Raw genomic sequence first — 20730 nt, forward strand, 5'->3', positions numbered from 1 at the left:
TTGGCAATGATTTGTTTGAGAATTTGAGACTCTTCATTTAAAAAATTTACATAAATTAACTTATGATAAAAAAACTAGTTATTCACTAGACAATTCAGATAAATTGAAAGTTTGAGAAATTTAATTTTATACAGATAATTAACAGTACACACTTGTGCCAAGTAAAAGGATGTTTTCAAGAATAGATATGTGATCAATTGATATAAGAATGCATCTTTTAATATACTGTATATTTCAAAAAATGCTTTAAGTGAGAAAAACTTTGCTGTAGATTCTTTAGAGTTCTTGTTCTCTCCACTATGAATATTGACCTCCAACTTGAAAGAAGTGAATTTTCCCCATCCACTGGCCATTTTCTGCTCATCTGCAGTGCAATCATCTCTTCTATGAAACAAATAGAGCAACACTCGATTCTAGTGGTGATGTGAGACTAACAAGTTCTGAAACGCACATAGGTGCTGCTCACATACCTGGTCGCTATTTGGGCAGATATTTTGCTGATGGACTGAGGTTGGAAAAGAGGAATGGGAAATTATTCCTAAATGCTTTCAAAGATAATTCTGGCAAAATTCAAGTCAGGGAACTGCACAGCCCTATTGCAGCTGCAATCTGTTGGTTGCCATGATTTGGCTGGAGCCATGAGAAACCTGAGGCCTTCATAAAAGTGCCTGCTGGAGAGGTGTAAACATCTTCCCTTTCCTCTCAATGAACAGTATAGGCCGTTGGTCCCACAACTTCCTGGTATCACTTCAAAGGAGATCTTACTTCTCATGTCAGAGACACCAGGGTGCAGAGAGCTTTGTAGCTCAGACAGCCTTAGGGATTCCTAACCTCAGGGACTAGGTCCCAGAAAATCAAGGGACATCCCCAAGGTTACATACGAATACAACAGCAAAGTCTGTAGTGGAAATTATATCTCTTACTACCAATTGTTTGTTTTCCAACTGCCATACCACTACCCACACAGAATTATTTAAAGAAAACAAAACTTATATTTCCTTTTCAAAACCACAGGAGAACACTGCAAGTAAAAACACTAGACTCTTTTTTTTTTCCATTTATCATCAATTCTTGCTTTGCCTGGACCTGTAAGCAAAGAGTCAACCATGTACACTAAGATGTATTTAAGGATAAGGATACTGCGTAAAGGACAGAAATGTACTCTAGCAGATAATGTAGGAAAAGATGACAAAAAGAAGTTGAAATTTCTAAATCAAGCTATCTGAGAAAAACAAACGGAAATCATATTATCAATACAGACTTCTTCCAAATAACTGCACAATTATTAGTTACATCCCATCCCAGTCCACTGCCAAATAACAAAGCTTGCAAAGTACTTGCTTAGAAGTTTTCATAGCTCTACCCTTCACTCTTCATATATCATGAGTAAAGAAAATTCGAGGAAAAAATTATAAGAATATATTTCTTGATTGTCACCATTTATAATAGCATCCATTTTCAAATACTAAATTGAAATAATTTTAGCATATAGTTATGCGATTAGTATACAAGCAACTATTAACACATTAGCTGTATATTATCTACTTTTAGGTATTCTCTACCTAAAAGTGGTGAAGTTAAGGCTGCACCAGGTCAGGGATTGTATCATATTTCATCTTCTGGAATTCCAAGGATAAATCCATGTTTCATCCACAGTAAGTGTTCAATAAAGGTTTGATGAATTTACGAATATTTGTAGTTTAGAGCCATGTGCTTACACTTAGCTCTGTGTAAACACAGGATTATGAGTATGTAAGCTCTTCAACTTAATCCAGATGGCAAATATAATGTGTACCAGAAATTGCTGAAAGACTATATAGCCAAGATTCTATTCACATATTATGAATGGGAATTGAAAACTGTCAATATATTTTGGGTCTATTAAGCATTTGAGCAAATAGCCAAACCTTTCCTGTTACCTTTCCAAACCTCCCTTATTTTTCTACTGGGGATTTAACCTCTCAACTGTAAAATATGGAGGACTTGAGATATGAATGCATTTTTGTATATGACAAGAAAAAAGAACTTTATCTACAAATGTTTTTATACAGAACACCTTCCCACCAATAAGTAGTTGCAATTAAAAAAAAATCCTCTACCTCCTATATATTTATGGCACTATGAGTAAAAATTATACAGTGTTTACTCTGTTGCAGACAGAGTGATTTTTACTTCACATTCATTTAGTTCTTATAACAACACCGTGAGGGTCATAACGTCGTCTCCATTTTATAGATGAGAAAACTGAAGCATAAAATGTATTGCCAAAAGCCACACACAGTTACCATATGTGTAGGCTGGTATTAGAAGTCATGTCCTTCTTATTCCAGAGCCCAAATTTTTAATAGCAGCACTATTCTGTCTCCTTAAAATCTTAAAAAATAATAATAATAATTTTTGAAGCCAATCCCAATTTTCAAAAATATACCTATCTGAGAAAGAGAGAGAGAGAGAGGTAGAAGGAGGAGGAAGAGGAGGAGTAGGAGGAGACGAGGAGGGGGAGGAGGAAAGGAAGAATGAAGCATCATGGCAACACATGGAATCCAGAGTTCTGGATTCAAATTCTGATTCTATCACAGAGCAACATATGATAAGTTACCTTAAAACCCTAAGCTATAGGTACTATGCAATACAGAAATAAGATATGTTATAGGATACTTTTTATGATGCATACAGTTTTGTACATGAAGCCCCATTCTACCATGACATACACTAGAAATCTGGTCTTATTGTGAACTTTTTAATCTTGGACACAATGGAAGTGTATCCTATAATCAATATCTTTTTTCTGTTTTTACTCTTGGACACTAGTTCACCCAGCAAATCTCACAAATCTCTTTCCCCCACAGAAACATAAGGCAACCTGATTTAGGTCATTATTTCCGTTACCCATTCCAGATGGAAAATCCTAATTTTTCCTCCCCTGGTCACTGCCTGCAGGCCACACTTCCCAGGTCCACATATATACTATTTCTTCCCCTGGGACTAAAAAATATATATAAAAGAAAAACTTCCCCTTGGTTCTTACGTTTAGAAAAGAAGGAAACAGAAAAGGGAAGCCTGTTTCACCAGATTTTGTTCTTACCCATTTGTCAGAGAAAAAATACAGGCAGGAACTCTTCCTTCTAGAACACATGATAATTTGCTAAAAGTAGCATGTTTTCTTCAAAGAAATTGTAACTTAGTAAATATTACATAAAGTATATATTTTGAACATGCCAGACTTCCTAGTCTTAGGAAACCACACTGGAGTTCCAAGAAGTTTAGTTAACCCTATGATCCCCCAAAGCTTTGGAGCTTTTGACCTTAGGGCTTTCAGACAAGTTAGGATTGAAAAGATAAAGTTATTTAAGAGCCTTCTCACAGCATATTTGTTTTCTCAAAGGCATTCACGCATCATTTACATACATACTGTACACAATAAACCACTTTCCTGAATCACCTGCATTTGAAAGGAAGTTCTTCACACTCTTTATGGGCTCATAATCATGCATTCAATGAATACTTAGACAGCAAATCCAAAGTGTGAAACAATTTAACGCGTTACCACACAAAATGTCAGAGCCTGTGCCAAGAACCAGACACTAATGACGACGAATTCTGCTCAAATCCAATTCAGCCTCTGCCTTCACTGACATGAGAAGCCTGCTGTCACAATTAAATACTTGGGACAATGGGCAGCAGTGTCTCCCTGACACTATTTAGCGCTCAAATATTTCTCTAACACTATTAAAATTAACCGTATGCATTTTGTATCCGTCCCGTACATAATTGGACATTTAGTTTACAACTCTCCACACTTAGAGAACACTCTTTTGAAAGGGACTAGGGTCTCCCCTGTATTCCATGCAATTGAAAGTATTGGCCTTAATCCGACAATATACGGGTTATAAAAGGCAAGAATGCTAAAGACAAAATGTATTCTCACTACAGAAAACCACTTGCCAAAAGGGATAGAGGCCCAGGGCACAAATACCATCACTTCAACTGCCAGTCTTAATACATTTGTACTGGCTGAGGAGCCACTACAGGGGATTCAAAAGAAAAAAAAAAAAAAAAAGGCATCTGAAATACAGAACCCAGGTTGAGGTTCAAATTCTCACCACTCAGTAAGTATCATGACAGGCCCACCACTGAATCTTTCTGAGTCTGTTTCTTCATTTGTCCAAAAGAGGTAACAATAATATTAATTGATGGCGATATGGTGAAGATAGAAGACTATGTAAAACGTTTAATGTGAAAAGATGAACTATGTTATTTTGACATGACTAACAAAGGCAATTCCTAGACAGTGAGGTCCAAAAACTCATTCTCTAAGAAAGGTCTCCATGTGCCTGTTTTCTGGTTATACACGATGTTCTTCCCGGAGATATTTTAAAGGTTTAATTAACTTCCAGAATTTGAGTACAAAACACAAACTATCCTAAACCTTCACCTCTAGGTATTTGCGGTCAGAGAGCTCAGCCCTGAGGAATAGAGCACCATCCTTTCAGTATGACTGGTCCACTGAAATGGTGCCAAGTGGGTTCCCAGTGCTGCACAAGAGCAGAGATGATCTTAATAAGCACTTCAAATCTACTCATGGCCAAAGAAGAGAGCTCAAAAATGCTGAGATCAGCTACTAGGGCCATTCAAGGAGTCCCTGTGGTACACAATCCACGTGCTAACAGTTTAACACAGATGAGAAATGTAAAGAATGAAGAAACTATTCTACCCTCCTACACATCCACCTACACTCCCCCAACACACAAATTAAATGTCATCAATAGGAAGTTCAACAACACAGGGAAGATATCAACTGTCGATAGTAAATACATGCTTTGTGACTGCATCCCCATACAACTCCCTTGATTTGTAAAATGGTGTAGTGTGTCAAAAAGTGTTGAGATATATATTTTTTTAAACATCAAGGTAAATGCTTTGAGTATTTACACAACATTGGATTTTGTTTGAGAAAAATAATATATTTGGAAGCACCCCTGACCTTCTAATGTATGGTTTCAACATTTTAGAACTATTATCGTTCAAGAAAGTTTTGTTTTTTTTTTTCTAATATGGTCTAGAGCAAATAGTTTAGCTCAAACTATAAATGTAAATTGCAAGAGAAGAGCTGAGTAAGACAAATGTCTCCTTGGTTCACTTTCTGGATTTCAATTAACACCTAATTTACAATACTTCTTAATACAAATATATAGTTGAGCTCTTTAAAACAGCTTGACAGGATTAGCCCACGTTTTGTAAAGAGCTGATAAAACAAGCATTCCATTAGCCAACCCACAGTGTCTCAAAATCTAATAGTCAATATCCCATTTTCAGGGCTGACAATGGCAAGAACTAAATAAATAAGCAAGGGATTCCCTCCCTCCTGCTCTCTGGGAAAGAACATATTCTAAGCAATTCATTCCATAACTTTAAGGCTATAAATTGTTTTTAATGTTCCTCCCTAAGCATCATTATTCAATAGATAACTAAAGGAAATAAACCACTAAAGCCATACTGCTAAATCATTCTACTATATCCAGGGTTGGGGAGAGAACTCTTAACTCCCTCATTTAGGAAGGATAAGTCCAGGATTAATTTCAGATCTTGGAATATGAAAACTGTAAGAGGCCTCAAAATTCCCTCAGTTGAGGATATCCTACAGGCCCAGAAACCTTGCCAGGCACCTGAGCCTCAGCCTGGCCCAGGCCTAGCTATGGGCTCCAGATGCTGCAGGGGGCTTTCCTACAGTTCAGGGGAGCAGTACGGCCCCCTCCCCCCATCTCCCCAGACACCAGATGGTCCCAGCAGGATGTGCAAGGCCTCATTTTAAATGGATTATTCACCTCTATCTTTTCCAAGCATTCTTAGAAAAGCTTAGGGCAGTCCTAATTTTAAATATTTAAGTAGATGGGTCTAAGGTACTATTAAAAACAATAGATAATATTCTAAAAAGAAAAACAGTAATGATGGTAAATCACTAGCACTCAATACTATCTACCTGAGTTCTAGAAAAATTGAAAGGCTAACCTCTGTCCAGTACACTCACTGTTGAAGAGGCCAAAGGGATCATTAATGTGACTAATATTCTTAAGGTTTACAAAGAATATGATGGTAACTACAGGCAAGTGAGAATAAATGTTAAATAAGGGAGAGTTGCTAAGATGCACAAAAATAGGATTCTTACATACATAATGGGGGAAGACAATATGGTTTCTGTAGAAGAAACTACACATGGCATACATCAGGCCTTCATAGAAAAGTGAGCCATCATGATGGCAAGAGGAAAAGTAGGGAATTATGTGCTAACTTTCTCAAAAAGCCTTTGCTAGATGGGCTCTTAGGCACGTCTAACTGTTCCACCATAGACTCAGGAGGCCTCAACAGAGAAGGGAGGACTCAAACAGCACCTGCTGAATTAGAAATCATAAAGACTCCATTAATTACCTGAACTGCCTCAGAGAGGGGATTCCAGGTAGATTTTGAACTTGTAAATGATACCACCTTCTTCAGGGATCAAAAACTGGGAAGACACCAGGAGACGATGTGTAAATCAACAAACAAAAAGGAGTTTCAAAGCCAGCTTCCTCTATGGGGATATATTTAAGAAAAAAAAATAGTCCACCTAATTCATACCTAGTGACAGTAACTGCCATTTATGGGCCAAAAATGGATGTGAACCCTCACGACAAGGGCTAAAGAATTACTCTTGTAAATGATGAACAGAATTCAAGTGTATAGAATATAATGTCTATCCATCCCTTTTGCAAAAACTGTACTCTGGCCACTTCTGAGTTGGCACCAGAAGCAGGAGAAGGAAAAAAAAAAAAAAGAAAAAAAGAACAAAACAAGATCTGAGGAATGAAAACTGAAAGAGAGGAGGCTGGTTAAGGGAAGCCACTCTACGAAATGCATTTTTAACATGAGGGTTTGGCAACCTAGAGAGGTGCTGACCAAGAAATATATGCCTCAATATTTAATACTATGATAGAATGAAGTAGACACCGGGTTGGACATCAAATTCTAAAACCTCATACCTAAGAGGCTGGCAATGAAGCTAGAAAGTACAGCACTGAGGACCAAAAGAAAGAAAATCTTTACCAAGAAATTATGAATTTATGAAAATTATCCCATGAAGAATTGATGAAGAATTAGTATACCAGGACCCTGGGACATTAATTGCAAAGAAAAGCGGAAAGGAGAATCCTTTAGGATGCCAAAAATCTATTTCTATGTAAACAGGCTTGTATATGCCACTCTAAAGGCAAATTTAACCTTGCAAGTCACTGACCTTTAATATTGTTTGGATTTTTTCCAAGCAAAGGAGTCATTTACTGAGGAGATTCAAAGTAGAAAGTCTTTTTTTTCAGGGTGTTCACACTTGTCCAAGAGGATAAGGACAAATCTTCTAGACAAACATTTTACGTCATCGATCTCCTCCGCCTCTACCCATCACTCACAATAGAAATTCTTCAATCCCCCTTCTTACCGCTTGTATTTCGATTGCCTGAGCTTTCCAGATACCCCCTTAAGTACAAACAGAGAAAGAAAGGAGGAAGGCAGGGAATACAGAGTTTATCAGGTTTCTGTTTTTCCAGGGAACCTCTAGACAAATCTGAGAGTTTAACTTGCACGCTGAATTTGCCCAGGCTCTTCATAGATATTAATACTCAGATTAACACCCACTGGAACACTTCCACACTGATCCTTGTATGGAACAGTTCCATACAAGGGTATGTTCTGGAATGGAATGGAACAGTACAACACCGAAACAGTCTCTGTTCTGGAATGACTTCCTGCAGCATCAGCTTCCTGGTGTCCCTCAGGAACCTTCTGAACTAGAGAGAGTAGGATTGCAAACTCAGAGGACTACACACTACGCTGAAGAAAGACAGTCAGATACTCCTTTGAATTATCTGCTTCTTTGTGATTATCTACAAAGAGAGAAAGATTAATTACCTACATTCTGTCCTAACAGATTTGGCTATATAAATATACATGAAGCTGTGCTGTACTAACTTAACCTACTTTTGCTTATACCCAAATGTCTAAGTGAAAGTTCAATTAAATTAACCCGAGGCTTCCTTTCTGTCCCATGAACTTGAAATTAGAGTTCTCATGGATATACAAATTATACTATTTCGCAAATGTATTAAGAATGGCACAATTTTAATGTTATATTTATATTTCTTCTTGAGTCACATTACTGGTTAAAATAGAAGTTTGTAGATGAGGAATGAAGATCAACATTTATACTCTACAGATATCGAGATGGAATTAAGAACTTTAGCTAGATACCAACAGTGGTAATCTATCTCCCTGTGATAAACATTAAAAATCAGCTATGACCTCTGACCTCAAAGACTTTATAAGATGAAACTATGTTCTTAGTCATTTCATACTTACCAGATATGAAAGTAACTGCACTTTTATTAGTCTAGACTCTAGGTAAACCCGGACAAATTTCTATTGTTTGCATTTCAAGGAAGACCTCCAAAAGGCCAGCTAAGAATGCAGTGTTATTGTCAGTCTATCTGTCTATATGCATGCAGGTTTTGCCGCCAGGAGACTTCAAATCAAGTTCTGGATAATCTTAACAAGCATTTGACCTCATGGAGCATCTGTTTTCCTATCTGTGTAATGGGAAGATTCACAAGTTCCACCCAATTGGGCTGTTGTGTTGAACTGAAAATTATGGTTTCATTAGTCATTATCACATCAAGCCACTGTATAGTCTGAGGAAAATTAGGACCCTTGTTAGAGAAGGACACTTTATTTCATGGCCCACGTCCTCCACTCTGCTCTTGGAAAGGGCAGACAAAGGTATCCCAGAATCTGGAGAGCACCCTCCGTGCTTTTGTGTGGCCTTCTTTCACATATCTGCCCTCATCTTTCTTATTTTAGTGACCTTTTTTTGACTCTCGTTTGGGATTTCAATGTACTATTTAATTTTTTTCCTGTTATTACAACTTTTACTTGTCTTATATAGTGCCAAAAGAGAGGCCAAGGGAAAAACAAAAAGGATTTTGCCACTCTTTAGCCAAGATGGTAAATTAAAGCCTTCACGTCACTGAATTTTAAAAGGTAGGGTTGATCATTTAAAAAGTGATGGCAGGGGCCCCTGGGGGGCTCAGTTGGTTAAGCATCCTACTTGGGCTCAGGTCATGATCTCATGGTTCATGGGTTCGAGCCCTGCATGGGGGCTCTGTGTTGACAACTCAGAACCTGGAGCCTGCTTGGGATTCTGTGTCTCCTTCTCTCTCTGCCCCTCCCCCACTTTCTTTCTTTCTTTCTCTCTCTCTCTCTCTCTCTCTCTCTCTCTCTCTCTCTCTCCCCGCCCCCTTTCCCTTCCTGCCTCCCTCTCAAAAACAAATAAACATTAAAAAAATTTTTTAAGTGATCTCAGATTTTGGACATACTTCTCAGCCTACCACTGGTGCCATTCTTCTCTCTCTTTCATGATACATACACAACATACACATACACACAGGTATGCCTCTTGTACTCAAAGATAGGGAAGAAATAAGATTAGAGTAATAACCCATTCAAAGTTGTTTTCATTGTTTTATCTTCAACAGCTATGCTCAACAATAAACCAATATTAAAGGAAAAAACAAAACTAAACGCTCTTAGAATTTTTTTCCTTGCTCTAGATGTTTATTTACTGAGAATAATAAATATTTATCCTTGAGTCATATTTCAATACACATGGTGCAACCATTTAAATTTCAAAATTGAAAACAGTCTTAAGTAGAAAACAAAAAACAAAACAAAACAAAAAAACCAGTATGTTCGCCAAATCTTATTCTGTACAATTTCTAACATAAGTCTAAACACAACATAATTTCTGAAAATAGTACTAATTTTTGACACTTCTTATATTCATATTTGAAGTCAATGATTTTCAAAGACATAAACTTTTACTTGAATCTGTATGGAAAACAATATTTATTGTCCTGAAATCAAGCCCATGATACATATGCCCTGGTTTTTTCATATTAATAGCTGGTTGAATTTTTCACACAAGAGAGCATCAGAATAGATGTTTCCCTAGACAACCTTTAGAAACACTTCATTTCTACCTTATGTAAAACAAGAAAGTACACAATTTTCCCCCAGCTGTAAACATGATTCAAAACTAATTTCCCAATAAAAAGTGTGCTTTGGGGAGTTGTTACAGTACTGAATTCTGGTTGTCCAGTCGCTAGTCACCCATCCTGGCAGAATGATGTCTCCTTCTCCAAACCACCAGGGAAGGCCCAAGAAACTTCTGGCGGGGCAGACTTAGTGTTAAAGGTGTCAGGAGGAAACTTACAAACCAAATGGAATCAAATGAGAATTCCAAGCTCCAGACTGACAAGTTTCTACGAAGCTACTCCAAGTTTTGAACAACTATCTTCAGTAAGAGGGCACCAAGGAAGATCTGATAACGCGCACACAGCACACATTCGCTCCTTGTCAGAGCAATGTGTCATCAACGGTACAAAGCAACAAGGGAATTTCCAGCATTTTCTTTCACTGTGTGCATTTCTCCTTCCTTCAGGACCAAGAAAGGCTGAATAAGGTTTACCTAGCTATGAAAAGGGAAGAAGTCGCAGTCACATACCGACCAAGCCCGCACAGAATCCGGAGAGGCAGACACACTTTTGGCACTTTGCCCACTCCCTTCCTCTCTGCTTCGCCAAAGCCCACACCTCTAGAGATGGGACAGAACGTGCTTACAAACAACCCTACCGAGTCGGCCGCAACACCCCTTGTAACCTTCCTTCCGAAGTTGGTCGTGAGTCCACCACACTGAATTCTGGTCACCCCAACCTCGGCTGCGCAGGGCCAGGGACCTGGCGCCTCCGGAGCCCCCGGGACGCTGCGCTCACGTGGTCACCGGCCGCGGCACGTGCGGATCCGACCTGAGGCGGCGGGAGCTAAGCTCCGCCCCGAGCGGGAGGAGGACCCGCAGAAGCACTGGACGCGTTGGGGGGGAGAGGGGAAGATCCCGGGGCGCTTGGGGACCCGCGAGGGGAAGCTGAGCTTCAGGCAGTGCAGATCAAACTGCGGTTCCCAGGGGGCGTACACAGGAAGGAAGGCGCAAGTTTGAATGGGGTAACAACTTGGACATTTTTTTTAAGGTTTATTTTAAATGGGCAAATGCATTCGAATTCCATCTAGCATGAGAGCTTCCAAGGTCGTCCCACAATCCCCTTTTCGCCCGGATCCCACACTTGAAATCCCTGGCAAAAGAGGGAAGCAAAGGTGTCCCGAGGTAGCAATCCCACCCCCACCCATATTTGGGGGAACTCGAACCAACTGGGTCTCGGGCGAGCACCGGGGAACCGCACCCTGGAACAAAGAGGAGGTGAAGTCCCCTCCAGATACATATAGCCCGCTGAGCGTTGGTATTTAAAACCCACGGCCAGCCAGCTGTGTGTAAGTCTTGTTTCGTTTTGCTGGGGGAGGGGAAGGGAATCCGAACTCTGGACGTTTTTCCCAAACTGGGAGATGGGAGCTTGGCGTTCGATCCCACTAGCACAGAACTCCAGTCAACTCGGGCCACGGCGACTGCCACTTGGGGGGTGGGGAGGGGAAGGAAAGGAGGGCAAGAGAAGGAGGGACGGCGGAGGGGCTGGCGAGAGAGGGAAGGAAACAGGTGAGCTCCCACCGCCACCCCTCGGAAATCCAGCGCGACGGACCCCGCGCGCCACCGTCCCGACCTGGAGAGGCACTTACCGGCTTTACAAGGGTCCTTGTAATCTATCGTGTCCGTTTTATCCTCTTCGTTCCCATCAAAAGTGTAATCATAGTCGAGGCCAGCGCAGACCCAAAGCTCCCCGTACAAAACAATCCCCGAGGCCACCAGCAACACGAGCATCCTCGGGGGAAGCGTTTCCAACCCCATCCTCCTCCCCTGGAGGAAAAGGAAGGGACGGGACCGGGAGGTGAGGCGTCCGCGGTCCGCGCTGATGTGCGGTGCGAGGGGAACCGGTGCTCCTCTCCCCACCGGGAGGCTCCTCGGCGACACTGGGGCGTTCAGGTGTCCGAAGACATACGGATGCCGTCGGGACAGGAGAGAGGGCGAGAACTGCCTGTTACCCCCAGTCGCAGGGAGAAGTTGGCTAGGGGCCCGCGGGTGGGCGGAGGGCAGGTAAGGAGCTCGGCTCCCGGAGACGGGGAGGGGCAGCTGCGGGCAAACTCGGCTCTCGCGGAGCGGGCGCTCGCAGCCTGCCAGGTCGTCCTTCTGGCGGCCGAACTTCCCGCGGCCGCGGCTGGGCGAGCGGCGCCCCGCGGGCTCAGCTGCCACCGGAGCTCGGGCTCCAGCGCCGCGCCCCCGCCGCTGCCAGGACCCGGCGGTCGAGCGCGAGCCGCCGCCGCCGCCTGCGCCCGCCGCCGCCGCCGCCGCTCCGGGAAGATGAATCCGGTCTGCACATCAGCACATCTGAACTGAAAGGGGAGACCGAGGAAGGGGGTGGGGGGCAGGCATTTCTACGCCGCGAGACCTTAAAAGCCTGCAGAAGCCAGCAAAGCAACTGACTGAAAAGAGCAAAAGTGTGAGGATGTGGGGATGCACCGTTTGCCTCCCCCCACCTTCCCCAGGCTGTCTTTTTACCCTCTTCCTAACTTGAAAAAAAAAAAAAAAATCTTCGCAGCATCTAACCCAATCACTTGCATCCTGCTTACTTATTCATACAATCAGGGTCAGGATCCGGGCCACAGCCTCCTCTCTGACTTCTTTTGATAGCCTTATACAAACAAACAGACACGAGCGCGCTGACAATTCCATTTATATTTTACTAAAGATAAAAATGAATATATTATGTATCTGCGTCCGCGAACAGCAATTAATAGATGATGTACGTGTCAGCCGAGAGTGCCAGACCGGGGGTGGCGCGAGGGATCGTGATAACTTAGCTGCAAACCTCTACTTCCCCTCCCCCCAAATAAACAGCGAGTGTGTGTTTCTTTCCTTTGCTGCGGCTTAACCTTAGTGCAGCCCGGGAATGGAGGAGAAGTGTCTGAGCCTTCGCGACTTGGGTAAGGAAATAGACTGCTTTAAAAGTCCTCCAACCAACAAAGTTTTGCTAAGAACTAAGATCCCCAGAACTGCAATTAAAAAAAAAAAAATCCAAAATCAAGTTACAGATTGCAGCAGCAGGAAACGCTAAGACCTTGCTGATGGGCTGGCGCTCTGGCTCACGTGGGCGCAGGAAGGGAAGTTGGAAGGAATACTCGGGAAGCAAATTTTCTGTGACAGTTCTGGCGCCCATGCCCAGAGTTGCTCGGTATCCTTCGGCTTCAGTTGTTTTACTTCTGAGGAGAGTGTGTAAAACCTGGCAGCAGGATCAGCGAGGTAAACCACATGTCAGCCTAGCAGACGCAAGACAAACACAGGTTGTGGGAAATAGGGGAGGAAAAAAAATCAGAGGAAATCTCTGCAAAACCCCTGTTGTGAGCAATTCAGTGGTTTCCCCACATCTGCAAGCAGTTTCCAAAATAGGTGAGAGGACTTCTCCTCCCCCAGACTGGTGATTGGGAGTCTTGCCTTTTCCGACTCAATCTTGAACTGTCACTTTGGCAGTGGCTTGTAAAAAATCTTCTGTTCCCTTTGCATTTTTATTTAACATTTAAATGCCCCCCTTTTCCATCAATATACAGTGTTATCTAGAGGAAAGTATGAAAGTAACCATCCTCCCTCCCACACACATACTTTTGACAGGTAGACCCAGTTAGGTTAGTGGATTTGACCAGGTTTTATGTTTGTTAAAGAAATATTGGAGGCTAAACTCAAAGAAGTATCATCTATTTCCAACTTAAACTAAGACTAAAAGGATGAGAGGACTAGGTAGAACTGATTTGATATTCCTGGCAAAACTGGGGCTTTCTCAGAGGCCGGTGCAGTAACAAAGCCTTCTTCTGTAGATCTCAAACTTTTAACCCCAGGTCACAGAACAGAGAGCAGATCTGAAAAGAACATGTTCAATAAGTAGGTAGAGGTATTTGGTTTTGAAATCTCTTGCTGAGTCATTCTCAAATTCTTTTACCCATCCAAAAAAAAAAAAAGGTTTGCATAATTAATAATGGTGTTGCTGTAGTGCAGGGCTAAACAAGAATGTATTCTGCCCATCTGAATGCCTAGAAAATGCAACTTTCCTTTAGAGGATCCTTGCTCTTGAAAAGCTGCTAGCGTTGTCCCTACCTGCTATCCCCAAACTTTTAAAATGTCCCTTGCTGATGTAAATGACTGCAAACATCTCCTAGCCTTTTTAACATAGGTAAATTTGGAAGAGTTTGTACCTGGAGTCTACTTAAACATCACTTACTTTGCAGGAATAAGTATATTCATTCATTTTCCCTGAAAAAAAAAAAAGGTAATATATAGGGACATCTGCCTCATCATATAATGATGCCTATTATGGTTTCCATACAAAATTTATCATTGCTCAGTTTCACAATTTTATAAATTTATATTCTAGATTTAGAACCTCAAATCAAAATATAGAAATGTTTCTTTAAGGCTAAAATTACCTGTAGAGAATAGTTATTTACACCACAATATCCTAGGCCTCAACCCTGATTTATTTATAAATATTATTTTAAAATATTTACTGAATCTAACTCTATAGTAATAAAATACTTACCTTTAAATTCTGTTTCTATAGTTGTTGTGATCACAAACTAAAAGTAGACTTTTTTCCCACGTGCATTAAAAAAAACATGAATTTGCAAGAATTTGAAGAAAACAAAAAGCAAGAATATGCATGTTAGGAAGGAGTTGAATGTTCAGTCAGAATGTAGCCACAAACGTGTGCAGGATGTGAATCCAGTCTCCCTTAGGAAGATAAAAAGAGGAGATTGATTCCTTTAGTGAGACATGTGCTGAAGTAACCTTGGCTTCTAGTTGGCACCTGGCCCTGACCACCATCACCACCTGCAGCAGAACTCCATCAGCCCCCAGCACTCTAGGGAATAAAGTCACCCAAGAGAGCTAAAGCAAGAGATACACTCTATGCCAACTGGTATATCCTGTTGGCTGTCACAGTAATTTAAATAAACTTGCCCTGTGGATAATCTGAATTAGAAATGTCTATTTTCTTGTCTAGTCATTTTGTAAAAAGCTAATTGTGATTGTTGTTGTTAGGAAACCAAGTAATACATGAATATATCCTGCTCATGTCCCTGGTTAAAAAAAAAAAAAGAAAAGAAAAACCTTGTTTTGTGAGCATAATTCATTCTGGAAACATGCTTGTAATCCAAAGCACTCGTATATCAATGCAAATTTCAAGAACCATTGACTAAGTTGTGATCATGTGATGTTCGGCATCAGACACTACTTGTATTGCAAGACATCACTCGTTTATCATATCAAAAGTTATTAGAAATGTTGGCTCATCTTGCAGAACACTCACACAAGTTCCTCAGGATCCAAGGTTTTACTGTAATTTAGATGTGAATGGAATCAAATGTGTTTTCCTCTCTCCCTTAGTCTCACTCCCCTTGTCTGAAGTAAACACTTTAACCTGTTAACCAAATAGTATATATATTGACTGGCTTCTGTGAAATTGTCTTCTCTGAAGGTTAAAAACAGAAAATATTGGCAATTTCATATGGTTCAACCTACTGTTTCAAGGCTTTTAAAAAAAATCCTGCTTTGAATTAATGCTGCTGTTCTTTGGAATTACATTTTAGGCATCTCAGATAAATATATTTCAATGAGGAGATGATTCTCTGGGCCTAAATGACCTCTGACTTTCACATTTTTTTAAATTTCACATTCTATGGGTAATTTTTTATGTCACATTGTTTCATATGTCACTATTACAGGATGCTCCCAACTCTTGATAATTAGCATGAAACTACATTCAATCAAAATCTGTCTGTATTGCTGTTTCCTAAGTAACAAATATAGTGTCAGAGACAGAATGAAAAAATGAACAGAAGGCAGTATTAGCTTCACAACAAAAGTGTCACAGAAGGTGTTTGTTTGTTTGTTTGTTTGTTTGTTAAGAAAAAGACATACACCTCCCCCAGGAAAAGAAAGAAAAAGAAAGAAGGAAAGAAAGAAAGAAAGAAAGAAAGAAAGAAAGAAAGAAAGAAAGAAAGAAAGAAAGAAAGGAGGGAGGGAGGGAGGGAAGGAAGGAGGGAGGGAGAAAGGAAGAAAGAACCTTTCTCCGTCAAAGGCTTCTGGTCTGACTACTGACTAAGAGTCTGTGATTATTGGGACTCCTGGGTGGCTCAGTTGGTTAAGCATCTGACTTTCACTCAGGTCATGATCTTAAGATTTCCTGAATTCTAGCCCCACATCAGGTTCTCTGCTGTCAGTGTGCAGCCTGCTTTAGTTCCTCTTTCTCTCTCTCTGTCCCTCCTCTACTCTCTCCGTCTCTTTCTTTCTCTCAAAAATAAATATCAAAAAAAAAAAAAAAAAAAGAAAGAAAGAAAAAACCAGTCTGATTATTCCTTGGTACTTACTGGTGTGCTGTACTACCCTCTTCTCTAACATATCCTCAACTGTGGGGAACAGAGATCCCCTTTGTTTTTATGGCTTTTTAACTCTTGTAACTCTCGCTTTCCCCCCATTCTTATGCGATCCTTTACAGCACACATATGCTGTATCTCACCTTCTTTCTCTTAGGCTCTCTCTCTGCCCTAAGCAAGTCTACATAGCATCTCCTAATTCTACTTCAGTGTCCCAAGGTGTGGTACTTAAACTACCAATACTGCTTGAGATCATTTTAGGTAACACAGTGATAACTTTCTAAAAACAAAAACATGAAAAGTTACATATATCTGTATATCCCATATACACATGTTATAAAAAATTAATTAACAAATTCGCAATTGCATATATTTCTCCTGCTACTTAGATTAAAAAGCAAGTTGGTTGCTTTATGAAATTAAGTCGAAAATAAAGGTAGCACATAAAGGTTAACTGATACTTGATAAACACCGATCTAACTCACTTGCTATGTACCCATAGGGCCCCACACTGTCTGTGGACCACAACCTTTTTGCGGCTTCCACACGCCAAACCTCAGTCTATTCCTTCTCTTACTTATCACTCACTGTCACGTCTAGTAACACAGTGCAAAAAGGTCATGTTTGTACACAGAAGCTGCGTGTATTTACCATTAGCACTTTAGGTTGGGTCGCTTCTTTAAGCATCATTTACTATTTAGGTCTCAAGAAGAGCCACTGACTTGTGTCAGTAACCATGTATTATTGCCTAATGACATCCAGAAATGATTGTATTCTTCATTCAGGCATCAGCTTGCCAAAGGAAAATGGAAGGAATGGAATGGAATAAGAAGAAAATCATCTCATCTCTCACCCGATGGGACTCATAACCGTAGTCCACTAACAGGTATTCAACTATGTGACCTCCAGGCCTACACTGAATCTTCACTGTTTTCCCCTGAACAACTAGCGAGGGAGGTACAAAAATACGGAGCTTGGAAATGATCCCCCAATCAAAATTCCAGTGCTCTTTTATTAGCTTAGTAGTGGTAACTTTGAATCCACTTTTTTTTTAACCTTGTCTGTCCTCACTTCCTTCATCCATAAAACAGGGATAATCTTAGGGGTAATAATAATATTTAATGGAGTTGTTATAAGGATTAAGTTAGTTAATATATGTGATACGCTTTACAATTCCATATATAGGGCACTTTTGGTATCTGTTTGCTATTATTATCATCCTAAGTGAGTTCTGAAAAGTCAAACTATATCCAGCCCCTCTAAACATATTATTTGAAGAGAGCCTTCTCCTTCACTAAATGGAACTAAGTGGTATAACTCTAAGGTAGAGTGATTTATTCAAGGTGATGCTGGAAAGAGACAACGGACAGATTGGTTAAGGGCATGGGTTTCACTAGCAGAAAACAAAGTTTTAAGTCTGACCTTGTCAATTAGTAGCGGTTTTGCCTCAGGCAAATTACTTCCCTAGCTTCTCTCTCTTGGTTTTTGAAACAAGAATAAAATATCCGATAGTGTTGAAATAAGAATTAAGTAAGATTATGCATGCAGTGTACTTTTGGGTGGGTGTAAGCATATTTTAAAAGGTGGTTATTATTATTAATCGGCATTTTCCTAATGATTTGTGTGAAAATCCTGTACACTGTGAGCTTTTCCACCGTCAGGCAAGAAATTCACTCACACACACACACACACACACACACACACACACATACACATACACACACCTGGGTACAAATTAAATAAAGCTAGGACAATTTTATTTGTAAATCCCTCTAATACAGCCTGTATCAGTTTAAAATAAAGATTCAGGTGACATTGGTGGTGTTGCTTATAAATTCCCCAATAATATACATCTGTGACCAGTGTCTAGAATGTAGGTTTCCCAACTTTTGCTACGCAATCTCCTTATCAAATAAAATTTGTACTTCATTTCATTCAACTTTCCTCAAGAAGATTAAAAAATAGTCACTGGCACCTTCAATAAAACATACTATATACTTCCAGTGCAATGAGGATAACTTAATTTTAAAAATAAAATAACTAAGTAGTACCAGCTTCTTGTGAGATAGAAATGCCCAAACTACATAAGGGCCATTATCCAAGTCAATCACTTCCTAACATTCTTCTGATCCTATGCTATTATAAAGGGCTAAGATGAATAGATACATAAATAGGGGCGCCTGGGTAGTTCACTCGGTTGAGCGTCGGACTCTTGATTTGGCTCAGGTCATGATCTCACGGTTCCGTGAATTTGAGCCCCTGCGTAGGGCTCTGCCTACTGCCAGGGGAGCCTGCTTGGGATTCTCCCCCTCTCCTTCTCTTTCTGTCACTCCCCTGCTCATGCTTTCTCTATTTCTCTCAAAATAAATAAATAAACTTTTCTAAAAATGTAAAAATAAATAGATGAATAAATAAAAATAAGCGATAAGAGAATAAGTATGTCTTTCATAAACACACTACTGTCACCTCATAACTTCTGATCCTCCGCTGGCTCCCTAAGCTGTCTGCTCTTTGGGGGCCTGCAATTCTGCTAGTCCTTCCTGCTGACCGGTGATGGGCAGGGAGAAATGCATGTGTGATAGTGGCCAAGAACCTCTGGCCCCAGCTAAAGCCCAGTCTTTCTTCAAGCCTCTGGTGAAGCCTCATTTTGCATTGTATCCGTCCTGACTCCCCAGGTTATATTCTACATGGAAGTGTCCCTACTCTGCCTTCCATTCAAGTCCTGAGAAGTAGATGCCATGTTTTTTCCATGCACATCTTTTCCATGACAAAGGCCCCGTATTTTCTGTGCATGAATCCCATCAGATACATATCTCTAACTAACAAAAATAGAATTCAGTTTATTTCAAAAAGCGAAGTAGTATTCTAATATTCCATCACAGGAAATATTTTACACTAGAATAAGCCTGAAAATTAATTTTAAACTCTACCTACTTAACATAAATGCAGTGTTTGGAATCAGAAAATGTCTCTGAATCCTTGCCCTTGGACAAGATGTCTTTGGACGCTTACTCTTTCTCAGCTCAATTTTTCTCACCTTCAAAATAAAATGCTCACTTCATACGGTTATCTTGCAATGCAAACACGTCGGGTACATGAATCATTTAGCATGGAGCCGGGCATTTGACAGCAGCTCAGAGGCTAGGAAGTCCTGGTCTCTTCTCCCGCCCACAAATTACAAATATCCATGAGAGCATCAACAATCAGATCAGAGACTCAGAAAGGAAACTTGTAACAAGCTCTTACAGAACAGTAGGGGAAAGCAAGATTTCCCATCACAGGTAAAAAGAGAATCTGAAGGGAGACCGGAGAAGGAGAATGCCTTTCCTCGTAACAGGACTCATTTACCTCAGGATTACATCATCCCATTCCGTAAGTACTAGGGACTAAATGTCCAAATAGCAGTGATCCCCATAACTAACTTTATTAATTTACCTTCTGAAAATAAATTTCTGACAGCCTGGACTTATCAAAGCAAGCCTCTTTCAGTAATTAGCAAATAAAAACACAATATGCCAAACTGACTTAGCTGGGAAAAGCTGACATTCTCTACCAGCCTCTAGAATAAGTTGTTGGGTAATTGGTTGGTATACATTTACAACATGTATGACTTCAGGTTTTATGATGCATTGTAAAATCACCAGGTTATTTTATAACTTATTTAACTCTATTCATCATATGCAGCTGCACTTACACACTGGTTTTTCTGTACTTCTAGACTCACCATTATGCTCTGGGCTGGTTTCGGGGCCAGGCCAACTTCACTTGGTAAGCTGCACTGAGCTTTCAGGTGGCAATAATTAATGACCTTGGCCTTCATCTTCAGGCATTATAACTCACTTTGGGTCACTTTTGCAACTCCTAAAGCAGTAATTTTGCACCATAAAACCAAATTCCGATCAATATGAAGCATCTGAGGTGTGTTTATTTATATATGTATTGCTTTTCATCTGCACAGCACTTTAACAACATTAACTAATGGTCCCTAAAATAGGTGAACATGGTGTGCTCAAGGCTAGCAACACCAGCTCTAAAATCCTGAGACGCTGAGGCGGCTCCAACTCGGAGGGGACAATTTCCTTTTATGTGATTTCTCTTCCTCGCTTCCTGGGGAAAGTTTTCATTCAGATTTACTCTATGTCTGACACCCAAAAGAAAAAAAAAAATCTGTCAACAGAACTGAGCACAACTGAGCCAGGGATACCAATTGTCTGAACAGTGGATTCCGATTGTCTCACAGGTCAGTAGAGCACTAGAATATCCACATTGCTTTTGCCAGGGTACACA

The 20730-nt window shown here is 40.5% G+C and overlaps 1 protein-coding gene across 3 annotated transcripts in view; it reads right to left on the reverse strand.

The window, feature by feature from the left end:
- TLL1 (tolloid like 1) overlaps nucleotides 1-12248 on the reverse strand; it is a 213917-nt gene extending 201669 nt beyond the window's left edge. Inside the window, exon 1 of one of the 3 annotated variants that reach the window (XM_023252694.2) lies at nucleotides 11704-12248. In XM_023252694.2, coding sequence (XP_023108462.2) covers nucleotides 11704-11872 — 169 coding nt within the window. In that variant the 5' untranslated portion in view covers nucleotides 11873-12248. Of the gene's footprint in view, nucleotides 1-10713; nucleotides 11405-11703 lie in introns of those variants that run through there. The other 2 variants (XM_023252695.2, XM_045055704.1) reach the window with 2 other exon arrangements.
- Nucleotides 12249-20730: the final 8482 nt, after the last annotated feature.

The sequence above is a fragment of the Felis catus genome, chromosome B1, assembly GCF_018350175.1.
Source record: "Felis catus isolate Fca126 chromosome B1, F.catus_Fca126_mat1.0, whole genome shotgun sequence".
NCBI lineage: Eukaryota > Metazoa > Chordata > Mammalia > Carnivora > Felidae > Felis > Felis catus.